The sequence below is a fragment of the Oreochromis aureus genome, linkage group 16 (assembly GCF_013358895.1).
Source record: "Oreochromis aureus strain Israel breed Guangdong linkage group 16, ZZ_aureus, whole genome shotgun sequence".
In the NCBI taxonomy this organism is placed as follows: Eukaryota; Metazoa; Chordata; class Actinopteri; order Cichliformes; family Cichlidae; genus Oreochromis; species Oreochromis aureus.
Window position 1 is genome coordinate 5,118,666 of NC_052957.1, and position 25,901 is coordinate 5,144,566.

The window sequence follows — 25,901 nt, forward strand, 5'->3', positions numbered from 1 at the left end:
CATATCTGAAAGGAGTGGCAAGGTTACTCAACCCTTATTTACACAGTTTGGATTCATGAAACAGAGATTAGATCAGATTATTCATTCTCATTCTATATAAACAACAAATTCCTGGTTGGTTGTGGCTTAATGTTTCAGCAGCTCCTTAGACCAACTTTAACCCCTGATCCCTAGCACTAACCATTGACTTTATATAGACTAGCACTGAGTAGAAAGGTTAGTAATCAGATACTGTAGAAATACAAATTTCCATTAATTGGAATTGCACAGTAACATAAGATCACATTATCCCTTTAACACAGTTTAATCCAATCAAGGATTGATTCGCAACAAAAACCCTTTTGATTTCAATTTTGATTTCCACAAATAAAGTGAGGGAATCTTCCTGTTAAAAAGAGGATATCGATAGCGGCATTCCCTTTTCCTTCCAAAGTTTATTGTTGGCAATTTCCACAGCAGTCCTAACCTTACTTTTATTATTGTCTGATACAACGTTTATAAAATCCGCAAGAAAAAAAACTTATTTAGCATCACTGTACTTTAAGCAGCTCTTTTGCGTACATCACAAAAAACAACGTCTAATTTGCTTTATTCCTCCGACGTCTGTGGGCGAGCCGGGGTGTTTTGACGGTGTTTGTCTCCCTCCTATGTCCGAAATCACGCAAACACCGAGTGCTACTTCCACCGCCCCATCCTTCTTCTGGTTTGCTGCACAGTCGTAATTAGCACGGTAGGAAACGTAGCTGTTTGTTTGCACAATTCAGCCAAATACATATGTAACATAAACGGTCGGCAGTACTTATGTTTATAGGGAAAAGGATATAGGAGACTTGATTGTATAGTCACGGTGGCCGAGAGGTTAAGGCGTTGGACTCGAAATCCAATGGGGTTTCCCCGCACAGGTTCGAATCCTGTTCGTGACGTTAAACTTTTGATTGCCACAAATTTCCTCTTATAAAGCACGCTCACACTCAATCGTTCCGAAACTCGTCAAACTAGACCCAGTTTATTGATTTAATATAATGTGTGTCTCTGAAGGGACACACACGTTACCTAGTGCTAAAAACCGAATAGTACACTCTGAGTGAAACCTGTGTTTAAACTGGGACACCTTGAAGACAAAAACAACGATAAGCCGAGATTAGTAAAACGGATGCGACATTATTAAAAATAAATAAATAAATGAGCAAACCACCGTTAGTTTTATGGTTGATAGTAAACTCACATTTCCTCTCGTCTCGCGTTGTTTGTGAATGGAATTCATTTGCTATGGTAAAAACCAACTGCTTTCATTCGTAACTCCAAACGGTTAGGTTTTGTGTCTGTTTATGTTTTTGGATGCAGTATCTTACAGGAATAAAACTATAAAATTCTTCTCTATATATTGATTTGTCTGTATAAAAGCACATTAAAATATACTTTTACGAATATACCCCTTCACCGTGTAGAATAATGGAATCGTCCGGTGGAGATAAAACTGACCGGCAGTACAGCTGACGTAGTTTTTGGGGCATTGTTCAAGGAGGTTAAAGCGTGTAGTTTGCAGTGTGTACATATTTTTAAAAATAGCGTTTTTGGGGCCGTAGTATTTAGGTATAAATACCTAGGACATTTAACAATAAGTGTTTTTCGAACAACAGTAACGTTACTGGGGATACAGATACTTAAAAATAGACACACTAGTCGTATAACAAAGCATTTGGCCAGACTGCGCGCTAACAAGGCTAACAGTTCCTTATACTTACAAAAGGCACACAAAGGAAATGCGGTCGATTAGTTTAAAAGCATTAAAAAGAGGTGTCTAAATGATCGAGTTAATCTACTAAAAAAAGGCTAGACGTACAGACAGCATATTAAGCTGTGATGTAACTTGCAGTCAGTGGAGTGGTATTTGTTAAAACAAGAACCTCAGATTGAACCAGCGATTCTGGATTTGTCAGCCTATTGGTATCTGATTTCGAAAGATCGTTTTGAGTACTTGGCAGCTACTTTGCAACGGATTCTACGTTAGCTAATTTTATTTGAAGAATGAAGCTGACATTATGGCGATAATCGCGAAAAACGAGATATCCAGACACTCGTATTCTGAAACTAAAAGAAGGTAGCTAACTGGGAGCTAGCAAACAATTAGCGAATTGTTCCTTAGCGGGGCTATCTTGTCACCCTGCTAGTGTCAGTTAGCTGTGAAGAGTATAGTTGTCCTTCACCACTGTCACAAGCGTTTGTGTTAAGTTTCACGTGGGTGGCTATCTAAGGCCCTGGTCCCCCGTGTTTTATGTTATAAACTGTTAAGATACGTCTTAGAAGTAGTTAAGGCTGGCAGGCTAACTAGTTAGCTAAGCTAAAGCTAACGGTTTTAGCTCCCCATTACATAGTAACGACAGTTATAGCTGCTGACTTTGAGTGACAGGAAGAGAGATATCAGTGGGCTTTTTTTTCCACCCTCGACACTAATAATGGCAGCACCAACAAACGAGGCCTTGTTTTTGATAAAGGATGTGAAGCCTGGCTCGAAAAATTTGAATATCGTGTTCATCGTTTTGGAAATAGGTGAGTAGTTGGGCTGCGAGGCTAAAGCGGTCTCTCCCTACATCAACTCGTGCTCTTTTTCTTAAAGGGACCGGCAGCAGCTTTGCTGTGAAAGCCATGAGAGATACAGCCTAAATACAGTGAGGCTATGATTTCATATTGTTTTATGTGAGAGTTGAGAGTTGGCCTCTGGTAGAGCTTTTTTTACCTTGAGTCTTTTTTTTTTGTTTTTTTTTTTTGTTAGGTCGAGTAACCAAAACGAAAGATGGCCATGAGGTGCGCTCATGCAAGGTGGCAGACAAGAGCGGTAGCATAGCTATCTCCGTTTGGGATGAACTCGGCAGCCTTATTCAGCCAGGGGACATCATCAAGCTAACCAGAGGGTAAGACTGCGGATGTAGAAATCTTCAATGTTGCCAGAGAGATCAGTGCTTGCATATTTTGTATGTCTGCACCAGTTTAACCTGGTATTTCTCTGCTAGCTATGCATCTATGTGGAAAGGCTGCCTGACCTTATACACTGGAAGAGGAGGAGATCTACAGAAGATTGGAGAGTGAGTAGACCGTCACACACATCTATTTATGTATGTAAAGCTCCGGTCCCTCTTGGAATTCTGCTTAGCGTATCATTCTGCTCCAGAGTCATGCTTTGTTAAATGTAATGGTGACAGGACAGTTTTAAAACACAGTCAAGCATTTTAATACATTTCACAAAATATGATTGGAGCATTTTTGAAGTTTATTTCTAAAGCCAATAAAATGTCATTTTATAAGTTTGCACACTGATCTCTACTACAATGCAGTACATTAGTTTGTGGCTGTTACAGTCTGGCTTTCCCTTGGCTGATAAAATGTGAATAGTGGGGCTATTTTCATATTGATGATGAGTGCAATACAGCTGATGGCTGAAACTATTATACAAGATGATTAAATGTCCTCTAATATCTTTCCAGATTCTGTATGGTGTATTCAGAAGTGCCCAACTTCAGTGAACCAAACCCAGAGCTGCTAGCCCAAGCAAACCAGCAAAACAAGTCTGTGAGTACTCTTAGGAAACTGGCCAGCCGGTGCTGACACCTCAAGAACACTTTGGTTGTACTGTTCTCGTGCAGATCTGTGCATTTCCCCAAATAAGTTGAGCTAAACCATCTTCTGCAAGCTTTCTGCATGCCTCAGTCTAAGTGAAAAAATATTTAAGGTGGCCTTGCTCTTTGTCTACCAGGGGAAGCCTGACCAGAACCAGAGGGGGAACTCTCCACCCAATCAGAATTCAGGTACATCTGCCCCACCAGGTCAGTATATTTTCCTAATGCAAATTTTGATTTAACTACAAGCTGACTGCTGACTTGTGTGCATGTGTTACATAATGGTACACTTTGATGCTGACATTGGGTTTGTTGTTGTAGTCACCTGCATTTAAAAAGCTTTGTTTGCATTGATAGAGCCTCAAAAAATCAGATTACAGAGTGGCATTGATATTTGGGAATATGAAATGATATTTTGTCTCGTGACAAACTGTTTTGTTTTTTGTTTCTTTAACATCAGTTAAAGCTTTTAGAGTAGGTAAGACATATGTGTGCTTTTAACAGTGTCTCAGCTCTAATGCCATTTTCTAGTAAACAGTAGCTGTGACACTGAGTCAGTACAGTCATAAGGCAAAGCAGCTAAAAGAAGTTCAGCTGTCATCAGTTGAATTATTCACAAATGTGCTTAATAACATTTTAAGGGATGAAAAGTCTGGCATTTCCAAGGTTATGTAATTTTCTCACTTTAGTTTTAACTAGAGTTAAACACAACTTGGAGGTAAAATAAAGAAAATACACCAAACATGAGGTGGCAATGTTACTGATCATGAGCTCGCTTCTAACAAATGCCCCATGTTGTGATTTAAAAGGAAGAAAGTGAGCGAACTTCAGTCGCACCCACAAAAGTGAGACAAACAAACGAAATGAAAACTGAATCGAGTGAGGACTGACTCATGTTTCTAACCTGCAGGTAACGGTGCCATGCCGCCATTTGCCAACAATAATCAACCGCCTGGTGCACCCCGTGACCCCACGTTTGGGAACGTCGGGCGGCCCAATGGACGGTCACCTGGCAACGGTGCCCCTTCGGTTACTGCTGCTGGAGCCCCACCAGCTACAAAGTCCTCAGTTACAATTAGCAACGGCAGGGACCCACGACGTGCCAAAAGATGAAATTGGGGGTTAGAAGGTGCAAGGGAGGGGGGTATGTGAGAAATCTATGGATGTCTCCATTTACCCCCCTCTTACAGCTTTCCGACCTGTCTGCCCCGTCTCATCACAGCCTGTGTTGGCTATAAAAAACAAAAACTGACTACTTGCAGAATTTCTTTCTCTTTTTTTAAAAAAATCCAGGCTAACATAATCAGATGTGTCGTCTGTCATGCGTAGTGCAGGTAGTGCTCTCATAAGCAGCACAGTGTGATTATGATCTACCACTTTATGCGTTATCAGGGCTTCTTATATAGTCGCGACCTGGTGTGGCTGAGCTCTGGGCAGCTTCCCAGTCTGCACCCTTCTTCTTCGAGTTGCCAGTTCTGTGCCAGTGTTACCCCCAACTCCCAAACAAACACCAACCTGAACCCTTGCCCTGTTCATGTTCTTTAAAACTATACACCCTACTTGAACACTTGATGCACTTTCTTCTCTTAATTTATGTCAAGGCTTAGCTGTCATTTAATTCAGGAAATCAGTTTCTGCTTTATTTAGTTTTTTAGTGGAAAAAAAAAAAAAAAGGCCTTAAGTTGGTGAAAGTAAGTAGTTGAACTGACTGCCTATGTGAAACTCTTCAAACCAAACTGTTTTCTGAAGTGACTGTGTGAAAGGAAAGGTGTTTTGAGTTTTAATGATAGGTAGGTAGACTGGTAGTGAACTGTTTCCTTTTTTTTTCTTTTCAATAAGACGTATTTTTTCGTTTTCTTTCTTTCTCTCTTTTTTTTCTTTGTTGGCCATCAACTGTACCTTTAGGGACCACTTAAATACTGGCAAAAACGGTTCACCAAATAAATTTTAGAGCAATTTTCTGTCACATTTGCTTTTCTGTAGTCTGTCTGAGAGCTTGAGTTACTGGTACTGTTGCTGATATATTCTTACACTGCAGTTTAAAGCCTACATGAGAAGTGTTCAGGGGCCTGAATGCACATCACCCCAAAAGACTCATCGTCCTGCAAACATGCTGCCACCTTTATTAAAGCTCCACACTGCCATCAACTGCAAAATAAACCTACTTTCTGCTCATCATTGCACTCTACAGCACCATCTAGTGCCCAGACTAATAAATTACATGTTTTTGGACGTGCCTTCGGATGATCTGCTTTGCCCAAACAATGGTTTCTGTACCATTTTACTTTTCTTTATCTCCAGTTTGTGGCGAGATCGCTCAAGCAGAAGTGGAACTGGAGTTTTATTGTTTAACTTCCTTTATCAGTTGGATTAGGACACTTATGTCTGTACGAATGAAAGCATTTGCATTAAGAATTTTGTTTTGAAGCAATGCGTCGCTTTCGACAAAACCCTGTCTTCATATCCTCTGTTGCACCAAGCACCTAAACATTATGGCCTCAGGATGGAGCAATTTCCCAGTCTCACTTTTCTGACGTACTTGTGTTTCTCTCTTTATTTATTTATTTTTTTGGTACTTCCTCTCTATGTCAAAAGGTGAAAGGGCCTTTCACGGGGTGATCGTGGCTCAAGAGTTGGCAGTTCGCCTTGTAATCGGATGGTTGCCGGTTCGAGCCCCGGCTCCGACAGTCTCGGTCGTTGTGTCCTTGGGCAAGACACTTCACCAGTTGCCTACTGGTGGTGGTCAGAGGGCCCGGTGGCGCCAGTGTCCGGCAGCCTCGCCTCTGTCAGTGCGCCCCAGGGTGGCTGTGGCTACAATGTAGCTTGCCATCACCAGTGTGTGAATGGGTGGATGACTGGATATGTAAAGCACTTTGGTGTCCTTAGGGACTATTAAAGCGCTATATAAATACAGGCCATTTACCATTTTAGTTCACGTACATGTATGCTTCAAGCTGCACAAAAACACCAGGACACCAGCTTTCAGCTCTGTGTGCACAAGTGGAACAAAAGTGTAGTCGCCTGTAGAAGCCAGCTGTTTGATCCGTGTGCTGCTGGGACTACAGAGATCACCAAAGCAGCTGTAGGAATGTTTTGTTTTGTTTTGTTTTTAGTCTAAACTATGAAACAGCTGGACTTCGTCATATTTAAAGTAAGACAAATGTAGGGTGTAGGGTGAACTTAGATCCTGTGCACCTGCATAAAGATAAATTTAAATATGTCCGTCCCCGACTCATCTTTCCACTGAGCCTCTTTATTGCAAATTTTGTTTCCCGTCAAGGGGAAAAATCTGATGAGTTTAAATAACCTTTATTAAGATTTTTAAACTTCTGTTTTTGTGTGAACTTCTTGAAAAAAATGAAGTTGCTAAACACACATTGCACTTCTTCATAATTCTGTTTTTGCATCCAGTTCTGTAGTAAATGGAAGATATCTGTCAGAACGACTGTTTGTCCTTAAACTGTAAGAAGTAAATGTGTAAAATTACAGAAATGTATCATTTAATTACTTTACTTTAGTATGAATGGTCACTGGGGAGGATTTTATCTGTGGGAAAAGCTGCGATTGGATAGGAATCTTCACCAGGATGTTTTTGGCCCCTGGGCCTTATGTTTGACACCCCTGCAATACATCATGCAAGTTTGATTGGTGTGTCAAGTACACTTTGATGTTGCATCTCTGGAATGGGTAACGTTCCTTTTCTCCCACATTAAAGTCTTCACAACACAATAAGATCCTGCAAAATGCAGTCCTGTCTCACAGATGGTAAAAGTGAGAATCTGTGTGTCGTCTTTGATATCGGACAGGTTTTTTTCAGTGTGGCTCAGTGTTAGGGTTAGTGAGTCTAGATTTCTGCTGCACACTGCCATTATATCTCAGAGAATCGAAGGTTGACTTAGTCCAGAATTGCAAAGTTAATCCAATCAAAGAATCCACCAGTTTTAACATCCCTACTCCAAAAGATTATTATTAACAGCTCCTGATACGGTAATCCTGTTCTCCATCAGAGGTCAAGGCTCATTTCAAATATTAAAAGCACTGTTTCAGAATTCATTTCTGTGTTGCTCATGTGTTGTAATTACTTGTTCATTGACTGTAAGTCTTTTTATGCAATCATGTCACTGCTGAGCACCTTTCAAAGAACTATTTTTTTTAAAGTTATTTTATTATTTTCTCAAAGAACCATATGTTCAAAACATGTTTACAGTAAAAGCCGAGAGCTTGTGACACTGCAAGTTGACACACACATGAGAAGCGTGGCAGGAAATGTGATCGTAGACACTCGTGTTGACAAAGAATGTGATGAGCTGGGAACTTCCTCAGTGTTTGATCAGAAGTGTAGTAGTGTTGTGTGATTTGTCATATTTTAGATTTGTACTGACAGAAGCCGAGATGAGGATTTCAACCTGTAACATCAATAAACTTTGAACATATCAGCTAATTTAATATTTTCTTGAACACATACGAAATCATTTGTATAGGATTCTAAACTGAGTCGGAAAAGGTGGAGCAATGTTGTGGTGTGTTTTGCTTCATTTTGTATTTTACCCCTCGGCCTGAAAGGGTATTGTCAAGTTTACTGGAAATCTTTTGAACACAACAGCTCTAGAGTTAGGCCACGTAGGATTTTTTAAGCCACACCATTGGTTTATTTACAAAGAAGGATCTCTTACCAGCCTCACATACTGACAGCTTCACTGCATCTACTGACAATCTCTTTTGGGAATCTGGCTACCCTGATACAACTCATGTATAACCTGTAGCTATATACCAGCACCACTGTGCACTCAGGTGCACGACATTCAAGGCTTTTCCCCAATCTGCATTCACTGAATTATCATCATGACGGTAACCCTTCTGCTGTCAGATTGCTGTAACTGTTCATATTTTTTTAGGCCAGGGCACAGGTTGACGGTTGCGGTAAAAGATCATCTGGTAACTCCTAAAGATCCTACTGTCAGCAGGCTGAACGGTACCCTGGGCATTTTTTTCCCCTATTTTCTCTGTATACAGCTTACACGATCACGATACTTGGCATGAGACAAAACAAACAGTGCTATAGCCTGTGTTTTTTTATTTCACAGATTTCACAGACCACATCAACAAGTGGTTTCTGTTTCAATTTTGCCTCCAGTGTGACAGTAATCCCATGACACAGTGATTCACATCATGGCCTGGGTTTGTTTTGGGGGAAGCACTGTGGTTTAGCAACAACAACAAAACAAAGACTATTAAAAATACTCTGTAATGATGTATTAAAAAGAAAAAACAACAGCACATGAAACTGTAAAAAGAAATAACTGACAATGACATTGTGCTATATGCTTGCAGCCATGTGTAAATGTAAATGGGGCTGGAAACAGACTTCCTTCATGTTTGGATTCTTGAGCAAATCAAAGTCTGTGTGTGTGTGACGCAAACAGGGAAATGGACCTGATGGGAGGGGTCTAGAGGGATACATCATTTGTCTCCTGCCTTCGTGTGACACATTCAGTGCGTCCCGCTGAGAAGACATCACAATGACTGGTGAGTTTTTTCATCCTCAGAATATCAACTTAAATCTGTTTGGGAAAAGTCTTTGTAATAATTTAATGTTTTGTTTTGTTTTTTTCATTTTTGTCCTCAGAACCAAACTCATCATTCTCCTGGGACGATTTTGGTGCCATTTACGATGCTCTGAACTTTAGCTATAATGACACAGACTTTTTCCTTGACCCCGCCACCCAGCCCTGTAACTTTCACACCATCTCAGATACTGTGATGATCGTTGTCAGTGTCTTTTATGTCCTCATCTTTCTGATGGCACTTCCCGGTAACGTGGTGGTGGGGCTGGTGATCAGCTTAAGCAAGCAGCCTTTGACCCCTTCTGACCTCTACCTCCTCCACCTGGCAATCGCAGACCTCTTGCTCGCCATCACCCTCCCGTTCTGGGCCACCTCGGTTACTCGGGGCTGGGTGTTTGGAGAAGCCATGTGCAAAATAGTCACTATCCTCCAAGAGGTGAGCTTCTACTCAACCATTCTCTTCTTGACTTGCATCAGTGTGGACCGTTACACGGTGATTGTGCGCGCCATGGAGGTCCGTAGGACTAATCGACAGCTGGTCAGCTGGGGAGTTTGTGCTGCTGTCTGGATTGTCGGAGCGCTTCTGTCCCTCCCGGGCTTGTTCAGCTCCACTTTCACCTCTCACAACTCTAGTCATGTACTGTGTGCTGAAAAATACGATCCCAGCACTGCTGATGAGTGGCGACTGGCCACCAGAATTCTCCGCCACGCTTTGGGTTTTTTCATCCCCCTGGCCATCATGCTGCCCTGCTACGGAATCACCATCCATCGCCTCCTTCACGTCCGTGGGGGGTTTCAACGCCAGCGAGCCATGAAAGTTATCATATTTGTGGTCCTCGCCTTCCTCCTTTGTTGGACACCGTACCACCTAGTAGTGATAGTGGACACATTTTTCAGGGCAAAGATAGTAGAGTATCAGTGCCCAGCGAGGACAGCAGTGGACCAGGCCATGTTTGTCACCCAGAGTCTGGCCCTGCTTCACAGCTGTTTAAACCCAGTGCTGTACGCTTTCCTGGGAGAGAAATTCAGAAGGAGGCTGTGGCAGTTAATGGCAAAGATAGGAATCATTGAAAGATCGCCAACGTCAAGAAGCAGCAGATCATCGCTGTCATCGGAGCTCACGCCTACAATCATGTGAGAACATCAGAGACACTTGAAACTACTCAGATCAGCTGATCAGGGAGAATTTAATACGCGGATTAAAGTGTGGAAAACTGCTAGTTTTGATAATCCTCATATTTGTACTGCAGCTAATATTTGTCAAAGAAAGACTTCAAAATATGTTTAAATAATTTGTGTAATAATATTATTAATGTACATACTTTTTAAGACTTTAGATTCTATTTTAATATTATTTAACTTTGATTTGCTGCACACACTTTTATTTTCCTTTGAGGTTTGTTAAATTCGCCCCGTCATCTTCAATGACGTTTCTGAAGAAAGAGTGAAAATAAAAAATGCCGCATTTCAACACGACATCGCAGCATTACAACATTAAGACTGAGCCCTTGCCAGTGAACTCTGAGTTGCAACAATTCAGCGTTAGATTGTGAAACATCAATTCATCAGTTAAACTGTCTGCTGTGCTGCACATAACTTTGAGATATTTTTATAGAAATGCATTCACATTTTTGTATCTGTATATGGTTGCCATCAACGTCTGTATATATGAGAAATGAATAAAACCATCCACTTTGCTCCTTTGTTTGTGATTAATACGACACCGCAGAGTCATTGGAGGTTTATGTTTTCATTGATCAGCTGAGACACAACAGTCAAATGATGGGAAACCCCCTCCACGAGGTTCCCACCAATGGGTTAATGGTGTGAATTTTGCTTGTATAAGGGAGGAAAAGCAGAAGTTTTGATGACTGCAGCCACAGAAATGCAGCCATATTTAGAGATCAGAGGAGTGATATCTACTCCCTCTTGATTACAAAATGATCTCTGAGATGCACATCTGCTTATTAATAAAAACTAAAGCAAAAACTAAAAATATTTTGTTTATCACATTGAATAAGTGTTGCCACGGTTCATTAGTTGACTAACCTACAAACCCACATCAAAACTAATAGAGGTTTGCATTAAATGTTTGGACAAAAACATGTAATTTACTTGATAACTGACAAGCAAGTTGGTTCAATCCTGGGTCTGGCTGTTGGGTTTGCAGAAATTGTGCCAGTTTGGACGATCCATACTAATCCAGAAGTAAATCCCTGAGCGAACAGGAAAGGGAAATGGTTTTTGAAATGCAGTTTATTAAATTGGAATTCAAAAATGAATTTACAAATGCAGAATTTATTCTACAATTCATTATTTAAGCACAGAAATCTTTATTTCAATGTGCGTGGCTCTTGTGGTCCTCCATACCATAGAAACTCTTGTTTTGCTGGGAAAAACTTCCAGTTGTGCAACTAACCAACTGCTACTGCTGAACTTGTGTCTAATTTTAAATAGTTTTCACAAATCCAGGAGGCAAAAGCTATGAAAGTGGATCTTCAAACTTGTTAATCTAACATTTACAGCCCAAAACGTTGCTTTCTTGGGTTTGTGCTTTTCCTTTTTTCCTAGCAGATGTAAGAGATTAATTAGGTTCATGTTTTTCTTACAGCTCGGTTCTTGCAAGCTGCGTCCTCTTTTACAACAAAACTGCTCCATGCAGGTATTGTATGTCAGGCTTATTTGTTTTCATTGCAGCTGAAGTTTGCATCTTCTTTCACATTCATGTGTATTGTAAATCAGAATAAGAGAGACTTTATTAAACCCGGAGGGAAACTGAGTTGTCATAGCAGCAAATATACAACAAACATCAGGCACTCATATAAAATGAGTGTAGAAACAGAGATGTTGATAGATAAATATTAAGATAAAGAGAGAAATATAGAGATATAGGTATAAATATACATATAAATATAAAAGGAAAAGTACGTGTGCAAAGCTAGCATGCTAGTGCTAAATGTGTAGCAATACTGAGACAACAGTTTTTTGGAGCTGTTTTGGCCACGGTTTGTGGTAAAAGTAGAAAGCGACGATTATTCGTCTTAAATTTGGGTTTGTTGATGGAAAGTTACTTCCAGATTGAGTTTTGTGTAGTTACTTCAAACATGTTTATTGCCAGTAGAGAAGTTCCAGAGGACCCACTGGTGGACAAACACTTTTAACACTCACTGTAACAGTCATAAATTACAGATGGTAAACTGAATGTAATGACTAATAGAAAAGTAAGACCAACCACTAAAGGATTTTTAAGACCGACACCGATACTAGTATTTGGTGATTTAAAAAACAGATATTCTGATAAACCCACAGATATTTTTTTCTTTTAAAAACCTAACATTTGTGACCATGATAAATTGACTTGTTTAAGGCCTACCTTATCTAGATGATGCAAAGTGTTGTGTGTTGGAAGTGCCCACTGGAGGGCAAACTATGCAACATTAACACTCACGCTAATATTTTTTAAATATATGATCTATGGTTTACTATTCAGGCTGAAAACAATGTGCACTGTTTTGCTACATTTTTGGGGGGATTATGCGACATACCAGCCAACATCAGCCAACAGGTTAGCACCTCTGACGCCAGCTCAGTTTTGCTACTAAATACTTAAGGATTCCTAAAATATTTGTTTCAATGGTCCAGCTGTTGCCTCACATAATTATTCCAATGATAGTTTTTTTTTTAATGATACACATGACATTTGACACCTTACACATAATAGAGGGGGGCAATTTTAGACTCTGCGACTTAGAAATTAAACATATGCCCCATGCAGACCACCTCCCTCTGGTGTACCAAGTGTTGCGCCATCTCACATGTTCTACTGACCTCAGGTTGGCTAAAAATTACAAGGGGGCGGGAGCCCAGCAATGAGTGGTCAGACGGTTCAGCGTGCAGCTGTCGTTCTAAGACTTGCTGGGCTGTGACTGTCATTATCCCTGACTGGTAGAGCAAAGGGGAGATCATGACTGGGGCGGTTTAACTCATGGGATAAAGTGGGAGGGGGGGGGGCACTGCGCGACTCGCCGGAGAGGACTTGATGCTTCCATTCAACCAGAAGCCAACCAAGAAAAACTCTCAAGGCCACCAGGAATAAAGAGGAATCTCACTGAAGACTTGTGCACCATGCTGAGTGAAAACGTTACATACTTCTGGGAACTGGTTACAAAAGTTTGAAAAGTCAGAGAAGACCACGAAAGGAAGGGGGAGAAGCAACCGTCACCTCTAACAGACAAGTCCAGGGAGCCGTTAATGGAACATGATCCAGTAGGTCTTGCCCTAAAAATACCTTCAGGCAGGAGAGCGGCAGCGATCTCTTTCTGCTTAATTACCTGGTGATCAACAATTTCTCTTTCTTCTTCAAACAACAGCTGCGGTTAGAGAACAGCAATTCAGGGAGCACTTAATGTTATAGACGTGTTTCTAAAGTAAAAGTAAAATGAATTTCTCTCTCCAATGTTCAAAATCATGAAAGCCATGTTAGCTGTAATGTATGTGTAAAACCTGACTGTAGCCTCTAATGCCCTACTAAGGCATGACTCCGGCTTGCTAAGACAAGGCCCAGGTAGTGTTATAATCATAAAGTCCAGGTAGACAGTTTTAGCCATGAGAAAAGCTGAGGTGCAAATGACCCTGAAAAAAGGGGCAGATGAAGCAGTGGCACCACCAAGTCCCATCATCCCCCCAAAACGGTCCAAAGCGAGCCCAGACCAGGTTGTCCCGGAACCTCAAGGACCTGGTTTCCACACCCCAACCCCGCCGGTTTTTACACGGAAAATGAGGAACGCTGCTGTGGGGACAGGCTGTGACATCCGTCTGAAGGTGACTGTGGCTGGAGATCCGCAGCCCTCCCTGTATTGGTACCATAACGATGAACTCCTCAACATGGAGAACCAAGAGTACGGAGGGCTATGGATTAGGGATTGCAAACCGAGTGATGCTGGTCTCTACACCTGCATTGCCAACAATCACCTGGGAGAGGCTCGGAGCAGCGCTGTGCTCGCTGTACTGGATCTGGGTGAAGGTAATATCCGTCTGTCTAAAGTTTTACTTCAGACTGAGTGTAGCTTTTTTTGGATTCACTTTGCAGGTTTTGATATGTGAAGATCCACTAAAACATATTTTATACCACACTTTTCCCAAAGTAACCTTCAAATTAATTGGAAAAAACCCTCCAGTTTTCCCTTAAAAGTCCACTATGATGATTGATTGGTTCCTGAGCCTTTAGAATATCAGTAATCTCTATAAACAAGCATCTGCAAATGAATATGCAGAATCTGAAGGCAAAGGACAAGGTTTTCATGACAAGAAGCTTTCATGATTTCCATTTGCAGCCTGATTATAGACCATCTTCCTCTGACTAGTCTGCAGCTAAACAGCGCACATGGAGAGCAAAATAGCAACTGCATTTGCTAAAAATCAATCTCAAACTTGTTCATGCAGCTTTTTAAAATGTAGCTGCATGTATTGATGCACAACGACTGGCAGAAGCAAATGTCTTAAAGTTATTTTAATGGAAGCCAACAACTCCAGCTACAAACTTGTTCAGTGTCAGTATCAGTCATCATATACATCCATGTTTTGCACATGTACACAAGGCCAGGGATGACGTGCTACAGTAGCCACTGATCAGTCTGTGAATCATGGTTGGAGTTGCAGTTAATGTCCCAAACAGGATGCAAGGTGCTCCATAGGCTTCATTACCACAAGATCATTATTATAGCTCACCATTCATTTAAATGTTAAATCAGTTTTTTATCATTATCATTTCACTTAAGGTCAGTGCATGGCACTGTGATCGAAGCAGAGATTAAGGCAAAACACTTAAAATATAATAGCAAAATCAGACAATAAAGAATAAACTTATACACACAAACAGCACACAAATGCAGTGTGTGCTTGCAAAGCATATTGTTTTTTCTTCTGTCCTGCCGAAGCGTGCAGTCAGATACAAGTATAGTCTCCCTGTGTGGTGCATAGTTGTTTGAGAAAAGCATGTAGTGGAAAAGCTGAATTTCCACCATGCATGCTGAAAATAAACCACTCTTAAGCCAACCACTGCTTTTGACCGATTTAGCTGAGGTGAGTCCCTGAGAATGCATTACAGTTAGATTCCTCAATGTCTAACTGGAGACGCTCCGGGGCCGGTGCAATGCATTCTTATCAACAAAAACCTCTTCTCATGGTTCTTGTCATCCCCGGCACTGATCTAAATTCAGCTCACCTGAGTGCTTTGACCACCTCAGCTGCTTTGAAAAATGGCATTAGCGGCTCCTCAAATTTGCCCTTCATATATCAGCCCCAGCACTTTGTCATTGTTGTGCAGTGCTCAGCACGTGTGTAGAGAAACTCTTATTTAAGTTTCTAACTGCCCTTTCCTGCTGTTAGAAGATATTACATGTGGCATGCATTTACATGAACAAAGATGTCAGAACCATCTCTCCTGGATACAGTGCACTCACTTGAACATCAGTAAAGTTTGGAAGATTGAAAGTGTTTTCTGGTGGGAAAAGGGACTGGGTCCTTATATAACAGTCTTTCCTGGTATCAAAGAACAAGAGAGATTGTGCAAGCCTAGGACAAAAAAAAAGGGTTCTAAAAGCTTGGTGAAGTCTGCAGACTGGACAGCTGATCACTAGAATTGTTTGTAGTGTAGGCAGCAAAAAAATACTGCAGCGTATAACATTTCCTTTCCTACATAAATACTGAATGCTTGGACACTGTCCACAGAAAGATACACAAAAGTGCGCAACAGGATCTCACAACCAGGCTGTTAAACTAAACAAATCTCGGTTGAGTCTCAATTTCTCTTTGATTGTTGGAAAAATATAATTGGCCTTTCACTTTAAAAATCCAGAAACCGCTCATTAATCTGCAACATCATACGATATATCGCAGAAAAAACAGAACAGTGTCAACACTTCATTAACAAACTGTATGTGACCATAATGCAGAAGTCCTATTTCACCCCTATCACATGATACAGTATGACAATGTTTACAGCAATCACATTGCAAAAAATGTGGTTTCATGTAAGCAGGCAACACAATATTCACATGAATGTTCATGTTTCATGTGATCAGTTTATCAATTGTGGAACCGTTAGCTGGACGAGAGCTTTGTCAGCATTTACAGCCTGTGAGGACTAAACAAGTCCTGTACTGCTGGGCGTTTTATGCTGGGAAGTTTTCATTTGTCGCTCCATTTTAACCTTCACTTTGATTCAGCTCTCTTCTTCTCCACCATGTGCGTAGTCTACAGCTGTCCCATCACTCAATGATCCGGCCTGAACCTTTTCCCTCTCTCTTTCTCTCCCTCTCCCACCTCTTCCTCCGTCTTTGAAAATGTCTCTCTGTCCCGCCCCCCTTGTCCACCAACTCTCCCTAGTTATTTATACAGTGGAATGTGCCAGGCCTTAGATTTTTCTGATGTTAGCAGGCCAGCATCTCTCCTGTTACACAGGAAGACATCACTGCTAATTTTAGCCCAGCCCTGCATGACCCACCAACACACGCACACTGATCAGGAAAAGGGACACGTTTGAATCCACATCATCTAAATATACAACCAAAAAACTGTCTACCACATGCTGAATGATGTCATGCCTTTTCCCTTATTTAGTTGTTGCCTTTAATTAGGCAGTTGATTTATCGTATTTACTCAGTAGCTGCATATTTACACATCCAGACACAGGGCCACAATAGCATTGATTCGTGTATTTCTGGCCACCTGCTAGCTTTAAGCTCCTATTAGCTTAGTCATTGCTATGTGAAACATCTGACTCTTAGCTGCTAGTTGCTAACTTAGTCTGTCATTTGGTGCCAGGCAGGTCATATCAAAGCTTTTTGGCTATTTACATACTTGCTATGAAACCAAACAATAAGCTGAAAGATGCTAGAAATATTTGTAGAGTTCTTTATTTTCTATTTTTGCTATTTTATACACAACACATCTATTATTACCTTTTATGACAGTAAAGCAGCCAAACAGCTGCTCTTTGACACATCCAGCAGATACAGAACATTAGCTTTCATTTCGATTTATGTCTCAGGAAGTAGGAAAAACACTAAAAACGTAAGGTGAGTGAATCACTTTGGTCACTGGCTGATATGATTTAGAAAGGTGTAGTGCCTGTCTGAAGCTTAAATGATACTGCTTGGCACTGCCTAAATCTGGGAACATTAGAAGTTGCCACAGAGTGTGACGGTGGCCTCTTTCCAGTATGTTTGGATAGTTTCCTCACCGTGTTGTCTTCCTCCTGGACCTTGAATGTGAGTGAACAGGTGGAGCCACAGTTACACTGTGGAAATCCCCTACAGCGCCGTGTTGCTTCTTAAGTACATCAACAAATTATTGTTTTTTTCAATGGACAGAAGGATAGGTAAAGGGTTTATATGAGCTGTAAATGGTTTAGAATATTGGAGTCTGTTTGGTCAGAGTTTGTCAGCGATGTCTTGTTTTCATCCAGCTCATAAGAAATACAAAAGGGCATCACGAGAAGTAAATATGCACAAATGCTGATTTTTGTCCCAGATCTTTAATTATTAAGGGTCTCAGAGACCAGTGACCATCCTCTAAAGTGTGTTCTGAAAATGATCTCACCCATAACTGTTCTGTCTGATAACAAGGCTTTTACCAAATATTAATTACAGTTTACTCAATTTATACACAGTCCAAGTATAAGCAGTATTAACATGAACAGTATGGTCACAAGTAAATATCAAATTAAAACATCCTGAAGGTGAATTTTTGTAGTTTACATTTTCTATACATGTGCAAATTGAAGTTAATGGAAACAAGGAATTAAAGCTTGAAACATAAACAAATAGCTCGCTCTCTGGATTTCACTGTCCTTAGTGCACCCTTTAAAGATTTTTCATTGTCAAAAACCAAACACAGCTACAAACAATAATTCAGTGAATACATAATCCAAACTATGAAATATAATGAAACTGTGATTTCCATGTTTGAACAGAAAAAGGTTAAGTGATGGATAAGCAGAAGAACTTAGCAACCATTAGGAATCCACACATTATAAAAAGAGCTTTAATAAACTGGTGTCTGTTGGTTACTAACGGTGCTCGTCACGTGGCCTTGGATATGTACTGGTAACAGTTTTCTAAATCTGAATTCCAGATGACAAACTGAATATATTGACTAAGAGTAAAGACCAACCAGTACAGGATCTGTAAGACCAATACTGATACCAATATTTGATGATATAAAAACCCCAAAACTGATACGTTCGCTAATATTTTTTCTTTTATAAACACAAACAGATGTTGTGCGTTCTTCTGCACATGTTGGTTATAAAAAGATGTTTTCTGCGTCAGAGCCTCCTTCTCATCAGCTCAAAACAGTCTGTCTGTTCTACTCTGGCCTCTGGCATCAACAGGGCATCTTTGCCCAGAGATCTGCCTCTTACTGAATATCTGCTCTCTGTGAACGCCAGACGTGGTTGTATGGGGGGAAATTAAACAACCGTGCCATCTTCAGTCACTTAAATAACCTTTTTCCCTATCCTGATGCACAATTTGAACTTCAGTAAGCACTGAGTTGCTGCCATGTGATTGGCTGATTAGATATTTGCGTTAACAAACACGTGAACATGTGTAGCTAACAAAGTGACTGATGACTGTACATTTACATAACTATTCTAGAATGAGCTGTTGTAGCACACAGCAAGTGTAAAAGCAAAGCGGTCCATGATTTCATGTCATTAGAGCGTGAGGTTAATGTCGAAGTCACACATGATATTCAGCTGCCAAGGAAACGAAAAGGCCTGAGGTTACATAATCAACAGACCGTGTAATTAAACCCGAAAGGTGGCTCCAATAATGAAAGTGATCACTACATTTGCTTTGCATTTGTGATCTGTAATCATTAGTAATTATATGAACTATTATCTTAGTAATATGGACTTTATTCCGCACTCTCACACTGTCATTTTCCCGAGAGTACTGTGTAATCATGTGTGAACTGAAATGTTATTTTAAGCATGTTTCTGTGTACTGATTGATTCTACTGTATAAGCAGGTATTGTTTCATCATCTGTGACTGTACCAAAGATAGAATATTAACTGTAATTATTACATCAAAACAATAAAGTATTATGAGCAGTTGAAATTGTCATGTGGAAAAACAACAGTCTCTAGCAGTGAGCACAGCTTGTGCAGTCAGTTAAAGCAGCCAGTAGGCTAAGACATTTTCTGTGAGCTCGAACAGTGCTCCAGCAATGCAGAGGAGTGAGGAGGTCCCTTTTAGCTGTTGCGGCGATTCTCCCCCTCTCTTCCAACAACACAACATCGGCTCATTATACCCGTTGATGAAAAAGACACAGACACATGGGGAGGAAGGGAAACATGAAAAATGTCAACCAGTGCTGTAGAACACTGATCTCAAGAGGGCTGGATCACTCCCACTGGTTTTTCTGCCTATCGGTGTGCACTGCCTGTGGGGTGGAACGCAGCGGGGGAAGATGCTTACGCTGTCGCTGGCTATTGTGTGGACAGGGGGGCTCCCTCAGAGTGTATGATATGCATTCAACAGACATTTCCACCTGCGGACGGAGGTCTCTGCTCTGTGCTTTTCAGAAACGGATTCTCTCACAAGAGCTGCTGAGACTCTGACTTGTTACGTAATGGACCAAAGTGCCTTTTCTTTTCATTTTTCTTTCCGTTTTAGTGAGGAGCTTTTGTCTGCATGTTAGGAGAGTTACAATATGTAATAAGTCTTTTATTTATAGAAATTGCTCATGTTTTCTTAGAAAATTTGCTCAGTTAGGCGTGTAGTAATGGCTCGGAGCCCCCAGTGTATCTCGGGGAATACCCTGCTGCTGTGTGTAAGCCAAGACAAAAAATACCTGTCGAGGACATACCAGCAGTGGCTATGAAAAAACATTCAGACCAAAGAACAAAACAGGCAAGTGCTATTTCAATTTATCTTTCTCTTCTTCCTGCAATGATTTAACCCTCATCTGTGAATAGAGCATTAAAGCGCTGTAAAATATTTCATTTAAAATGCTGACAGCAACATTTTATAAATATTATAAATATGTTGAACTGACCACACTGTTGTTTCAGCTGACAGTGGCAGAGGCAATGGTACTACTACTGAACAGAGCTCACTCTGCAAGTCCTTAATTGAGAAGGAGCAGTGTTACTGTGAGCTATAACCAAGAAACTCAGTCAAAGCACTTCCATAGCTTTGAACTTCAGAAAACTGCAGAGGAGTCTCACTAAAAGTTTCACTAAAATTCTTCCATGCAGTACTGCGATGTTGAGAGGAAACTTCCAGAACTACTTTTTATACTTAAGGGCTCTTTGGTGTTATTTGGCGTGCACTTTTATGTCTATTTGTGCACCAGCAAACCGGTAGCAACTGTAACCCAGATGCCGGGGTGGCCATTTGGTTGCCACTAAAAATATTGGGGTGGCACACCAAAAACAGAACAGTGCAGGGGTGCAGCAGAGGGGAGGGGGTGACAATGTCAAATGATGAGGGACATACGAAGTGATACAATACGAATGACAAACATCGTATATGCAGGAAGAAATAACAAGTTTATGTTTCAACTCATTGTAGGGTGTCTTCCTCTCTCTTGTGCACACTTTTATTTAAACTATTACCAACATAGGGTCTTGCCAAAAAAGGGGCAGCGGGAGGGCCAGCAGTTTTTTGGGGGTGGCTGCTGGCCCCCCTGGCCCCCCTTGGTGACACCCCTGCCCAGACAATCATTTATATTCTACCTCCTCTGACAGATTTCACAATGACACTAAAAATATGCTTGACAATTATTAAATTGGATTTTGGAAACTGTAAGTTAAGCAATGTTTTTTTTTCTGAGTGACAGGCTCATGTACTGTACTGTTCTGAGACTATAGCATGATTGATAATACCCCATGCAGTCAGTCACAGTGTTATTAACTGTCATTTACTAAAAGAGTTATAAAATCACTGACAGCAGGGATTTAATATTGTCTACTTCTCATGTGCAACCAGTCAGGGACTTCCTTTGCTTTTCCATTTATCTATTATCTAACTTAGGTTCACAGTAGATACTGAGTAAGAGGCACATTATACCCTGGAGAGGTTGCTAGTCCACCGCAGAGCCAATATAGAAAGACACCACCGCTCCACCTTGACTTCAAACAAGACATTATTACATACTAATTTCATACTACAAGCTAGTTTTATAAGGAATGGAAAAAAAATGATACTGGAGTATATTTTCGTGATAAAAATATCACAATTATAATTCACATTCATTCAGTTATATTTAATTAAAACATAAGTGACTTACTGGAGTCACTGCATAATGACTCTTCATGGTGGCACTTATCAAATGAATGAGGCGAATTGAAAAGAAGTTAATTAACTTGGGATGAAGAAGAAGAAGCACAAAAAAGTGAATCTGAGACCTCATTGAACTGCCTCAAGATTAAGACTGAATGATAATGGTACAACACATACACTGATACCAGAAATGGGCTAAATATCATTTCTGTGTTTTGTCATTTTGGGGTATATTTTATGGATAAGTGGAAGAGGATGGGTGGATAGAGGGATGGTATATTTTAGTGTTGTGAAGAATGATAGTTACCTTGCAATATATCAAAGAGGACAGGTCCTGAAGTTATATTTCTCAACTTTGAGGTGAGCGATTAAAGTGTCAAAGAGAAGGATAGCATTGCTTAATATAATGACAGAGTACAAATAAATTAATGTTACCTGAGCTCCTCAAACCTGGAATGTCTACAAAGGACCAAAGTCATAGTTGATGAATTGTTCTATGCACAGGAATTTATATTAAAATTAATACAGGAAAAAAGTTTAATACTTACATTGTCAGTAGAGCTTCTCCAAAGGATACAGGAACATGTATTTCACAAAAAAGGAAGTCCATATTTGCACCCTAGTATTATGTTTCCCTAGACCTAACAAACCATATAGTTTTATTTATTTATTTATTCAAGCCAAAACAGGCATCACATGAGAAAATGTGTTGACGTAAATGGCACAGACTAGCAATACATTTTCAATTATTTAATGTATGTTTGTGTAAATTTTCAGTAATTTAGTCTTGGACAAAATCAGCTGATTCTAATGACTGCTTTGGAAAAATAATGTGTTACACTGTGAAATATGATGTTATACTATGTAATAATATTCTGTACAATGTTGTGTCTGTGTGAAAGAGTTTTACTTTGAAATGTAAAATTATGTTATGTGATATTAATATTGCATGAATGTGCAGTGTAGCTAAATATAGATTCAATAGCTTTGAGTAGGGCTCTAAGCTTTTCTGTGTAGTTTATAGCTGACTTTTTTCTCTGTGCTGATTTCAAACAAGCCTGTTTTTTAAAACATTTTTCCACCATTTCCATTGTGGCCAGCGTCACCCTATTGTGTTCTTTTACTGCAACAGAACAACAGATAGCTTCTGTTATTTATTTATTTATTAAATTTTTTTTTTATAAGTGGTTCCACCTACTGTGAAGCAAACACCTCATGAGAGCTGCTGGGATGCCAGTGACTCAATACTGCTTTCTATTTTAAGTCCTACCAATGACTGAATTTTCTCTCAGCCTGTGAAGAACAGTCATATTTATCAGATAGTACAGCTGGAACAGTTTTTTACGTTTAAAGAGGATACATTTCTACTGAAAATATGAACACACTTGTAGTTATTTTCTTCTTGTATTCCCTTCCTTGAAATAAATTTGCTGATGTCGTTAAAGTAATTATGGGTGACAAGACTCAGCAACAATTCAGCTGTAACAAATTTAGTATATTCAGCTTAGCTGTGCTAATGAGACCCTGGGGGTGTCAACTCATCAAGTAGAACAACTACATATATTATGAAATTCAGTTAAGTGCCACCAAAAATTTCAGTGGCATTACATAATTTCCTTTGATATGAATAAAGTATTCTGATTCTGATTGTTAGCCCCCCACTTCACCCCTAAAAGGGTTATTCCAGGTCAGGAAGATCACTTCAGTTTCTTTCACCAAGCATCTCCATAAAATCAGCTGAACATGATAAGGTAATAGTGACGATATCCTGTCCTCTGTCTGCTACATCTTTTGTTGCCACTGCAGAAAGACAGTTTTCCATTGTTGCCAAACAAAATCACAGACGGTGCCATGCTTCATTTAGTAAATAGTTTTAGATTGTCCTTGACTTTTATTTTCTGCTTTTTTACAAGTACGCTTTCAAATGTACTTTTATTTTCTCACCAAATAATGTTCTTCACAAACTGGTCTAGTTGAAATGTTATTACATCACAAGTAATTTTCCATTTTTTCCATTTATTCTGTTTCATTTATTTCAGATTCTGAAACAACAGAAGATGAAGGTGGAGACCAATATGAGACCAAAGAAGATAGCGGGGGCGTTGAGGACCAGGCTGTGCCTGCAGGTATAAACTGTTTCTGATTTCAATCATTAATTTGCATCAGCGCTTACAGGATGGTACTGAGACCTGCTATGAGGTTGTAAGATTGTAGCGCCAACAATAAGAAAGAAAATGGAACTGAAAGCAATCATACAAACCTAATGAGAAATAAACATACTCTAGCTTTCTTTCTGGTTACTTCTGACACAGAAACAAACATATATTATCTTTTTTTTTTCTTTTTTTTTTTTTTACTTTTTGTGTTGGAGGCATTGGCCAGCATTTTTCTGTCCTTCACTCTTTTGCTCTCCTTGTATGTCTAATCAGGGAAATAGAACCTCAGTTCTCCACAGTGGTTATCGGCAGTGTTCCATACAGATGGTAGAGCCTGCAGTGATACAGCGAGTCATTTCATCCAGTGTTTACATAGAAATATTATTTAGTGGAGATTTGAACATGAATACCTGACCTAGAATTTTTACCATACAAATGTGTTAATGCATCTCTTCTTTCACACGAGACACAGTGATGGAAAAATGTGCTGAGGATGTCAGTAAAACACATGGAAATGAAGATCACTCTAACAGGCAAGTAAAAAACATACAGCATTGATGGTAACCCCAACAAATCCAATAAAAAGAACTTTAACTGTTAACTATACTACTGGGCTTGAATTCAGTGCTAAAACACAGTAATGAGTAAGGTTGTAAATTTGCAACAGCTTCCTGATTTCAACAGGTTTTTCCTCACATCCTCTATTTCAGGAGCCAGTCTGAGGATTTTTCAAGAGAATCTCCCACACAAGTTCTCCCACCCCCATCTCCAAGACTGGTCAAACGCACCTCCACCTCTCCAATGCCAAGTCGCTCTGGTTCAACTACTCCTCTTAGCTTGCGGAAGAAAATCATTGTGCCAACTGAATACCAAGACACAGTGCCTGGGGAGTTTGAAGAAAAGGTTAAGCAGCCAAAATCTGTGTCCCAAAGTAACACCCAAGATTCCCGACCACAGACTCCACTGAGTGAATATTCCAAGAAAGAATTTACTCTTAGACCCTCCCCAAAGCTTACAAGGGCTAGTTCAAAGGTTTTTGAGAAGGTCCGTGACTTAGAGGAGCGGAGACGGAGTCTTGATATTCCAGAAGGTTCCATTTCGGGAAGATCCTGGGCAGGATTCAATCGGGCCGGATCTGTAGATTCAGATGATGGAGGAAGCCGGTTGGGTATCTCTAGAGAAAGTTCAAGGGAAGATCTTAGAGAAGCTCTAAAAGAAGATGCTGCTGAACGAAGGTCTATGTTTAAACAAAGAGCTGCTTCGCTGGAAGAGAAACCTCGCTACTCTCAAAAAGTTCAGGACATTGAAAACAAGTTCACTGAGGAGCTCCAACGCATTAAAAAGCTTGTTGGTAAACCTCATCTGAAGAAATCCTTTTCAACTGAACAGCTAACCCTGAAGGTCAAGCAGCGCCAGCCTTTTAGGAAAATTGAACCTATTCCTCCTCAGGTCCTGCAAAAACTCCAAGAAAGGGAACGAGTCCAGTGGGCAAAAGAACAGAGAGAAAGGGAACTAAGTAAGCAACCAATGCAGCAACAGCAGCAAACAGAGCAAGAGCAGAAATCTCAACCTCAAAAGACAGCAAACACTGGTTTAACAGCTGTACCAGTTAGTAGAGTTGGAGAAGTTGCAGGCACCCCAGAGTCAATGCAGTTATCTGACTTACCAGGACAACGATCGGTGAGAGAATTCAATAGAGTCAGTCCAGTTACAGAAATTATTCAGCGATCATCATCACCAGCAATATATAATCAACACAGGGAAGATTCACCAAGCAGAAATGTTACAGAGATGACACTGCGCAAAGTTGAACGAAGGCCACCGAGTCCTCTTGTACAAAGGGTATCTCGAATGCAAGAATCCCCACACATCCAAGAGTCTCCTGTACAAACATCGCCAAAGGATGAGACTTCGGGGAGAAAGACACCAATAGAAGTCGCAGTAAGAAAAATTGAAAACAGACCCGAGAGTCCTCTGGTACAAAAAAGGCCCATCATTGTGCAAGATCTTGCTCCTTTAAAACCCCCAAGAATATCACCAAGCTCTCCAACAGAGGAGAAAATGGAAGTGGAACTTTCTAAACCAATCTCTAAGATTAAGGTACCTACAATTATTGTTGAAGATGAAAAAATGGAAGAGGATGTTCCTGTAAGCACAAGTGAGCCTAAACAGAAGCGTCCTGGTGCCAAAGAGGGACACCAGCAAAAGTCCAGAGGAAAGAACCGTCGTACACGACCATTGTCTCCAGAGTTAGGTTAGATTTGTTCTGTTTC

At 40.3% G+C, this 25,901-nt stretch overlaps 3 protein-coding genes and 1 non-coding gene across 4 annotated transcripts in view; all 4 read left to right on the forward strand.

Moving 5' to 3' along the window:
• Positions 1-841: 841 nt before the first annotated feature.
• trnas-cga lies at positions 842-923 on the forward strand. Its single transcript has one exon. It is a non-coding gene; the product is annotated as a tRNA-Ser (tRNA).
• A 555-nt stretch (positions 924-1,478) lies between these two features.
• Positions 1,479-5,580, forward strand: nabp1a (nucleic acid binding protein 1a). The gene is made up of 6 exons (XM_031757375.2): positions 1,479-2,550; positions 2,774-2,912; positions 3,012-3,083; positions 3,483-3,567; positions 3,752-3,821; positions 4,525-5,580. Exons 1-6 carry the CDS (start codon positions 2,457-2,459, stop codon positions 4,725-4,727), a joined length of 663 nt encoding a protein of 220 aa, XP_031613235.1. The 5' UTR covers positions 1,479-2,456; the 3' UTR covers positions 4,728-5,580.
• Positions 5,581-8,673: 3,093 nt separating this feature from the next.
• On the forward strand, positions 8,674-10,875 carry LOC116334066 (C-X-C chemokine receptor type 2-like). Its single transcript, XM_031757389.2, has 2 exons — positions 8,674-9,140; positions 9,241-10,875. The coding sequence occupies exons 1-2, from the start codon at positions 9,134-9,136 to the stop codon at positions 10,314-10,316; spliced, it is 1,083 nt and encodes a 360-aa protein (XP_031613249.1). The 5' UTR covers positions 8,674-9,133; the 3' UTR covers positions 10,317-10,875.
• Positions 10,876-13,711: 2,836 nt separating this feature from the next.
• spegb (striated muscle enriched protein kinase b) overlaps positions 13,712-25,901 on the forward strand; it is a 37,514-nt gene continuing 25,324 nt past the window's right edge. The window contains exons 1-4 of the mRNA XM_039600331.1: positions 13,712-14,201; positions 23,512-23,598; positions 24,101-24,161; positions 24,339-25,882. Of these exons, the coding sequence (XP_039456265.1) occupies positions 13,784-14,201; positions 23,512-23,598; positions 24,101-24,161; positions 24,339-25,882 (2,110 nt within the window). The 5' untranslated portion in view covers positions 13,712-13,783. The remainder of the gene's footprint in view (positions 14,202-23,511; positions 23,599-24,100; positions 24,162-24,338; positions 25,883-25,901) is intronic.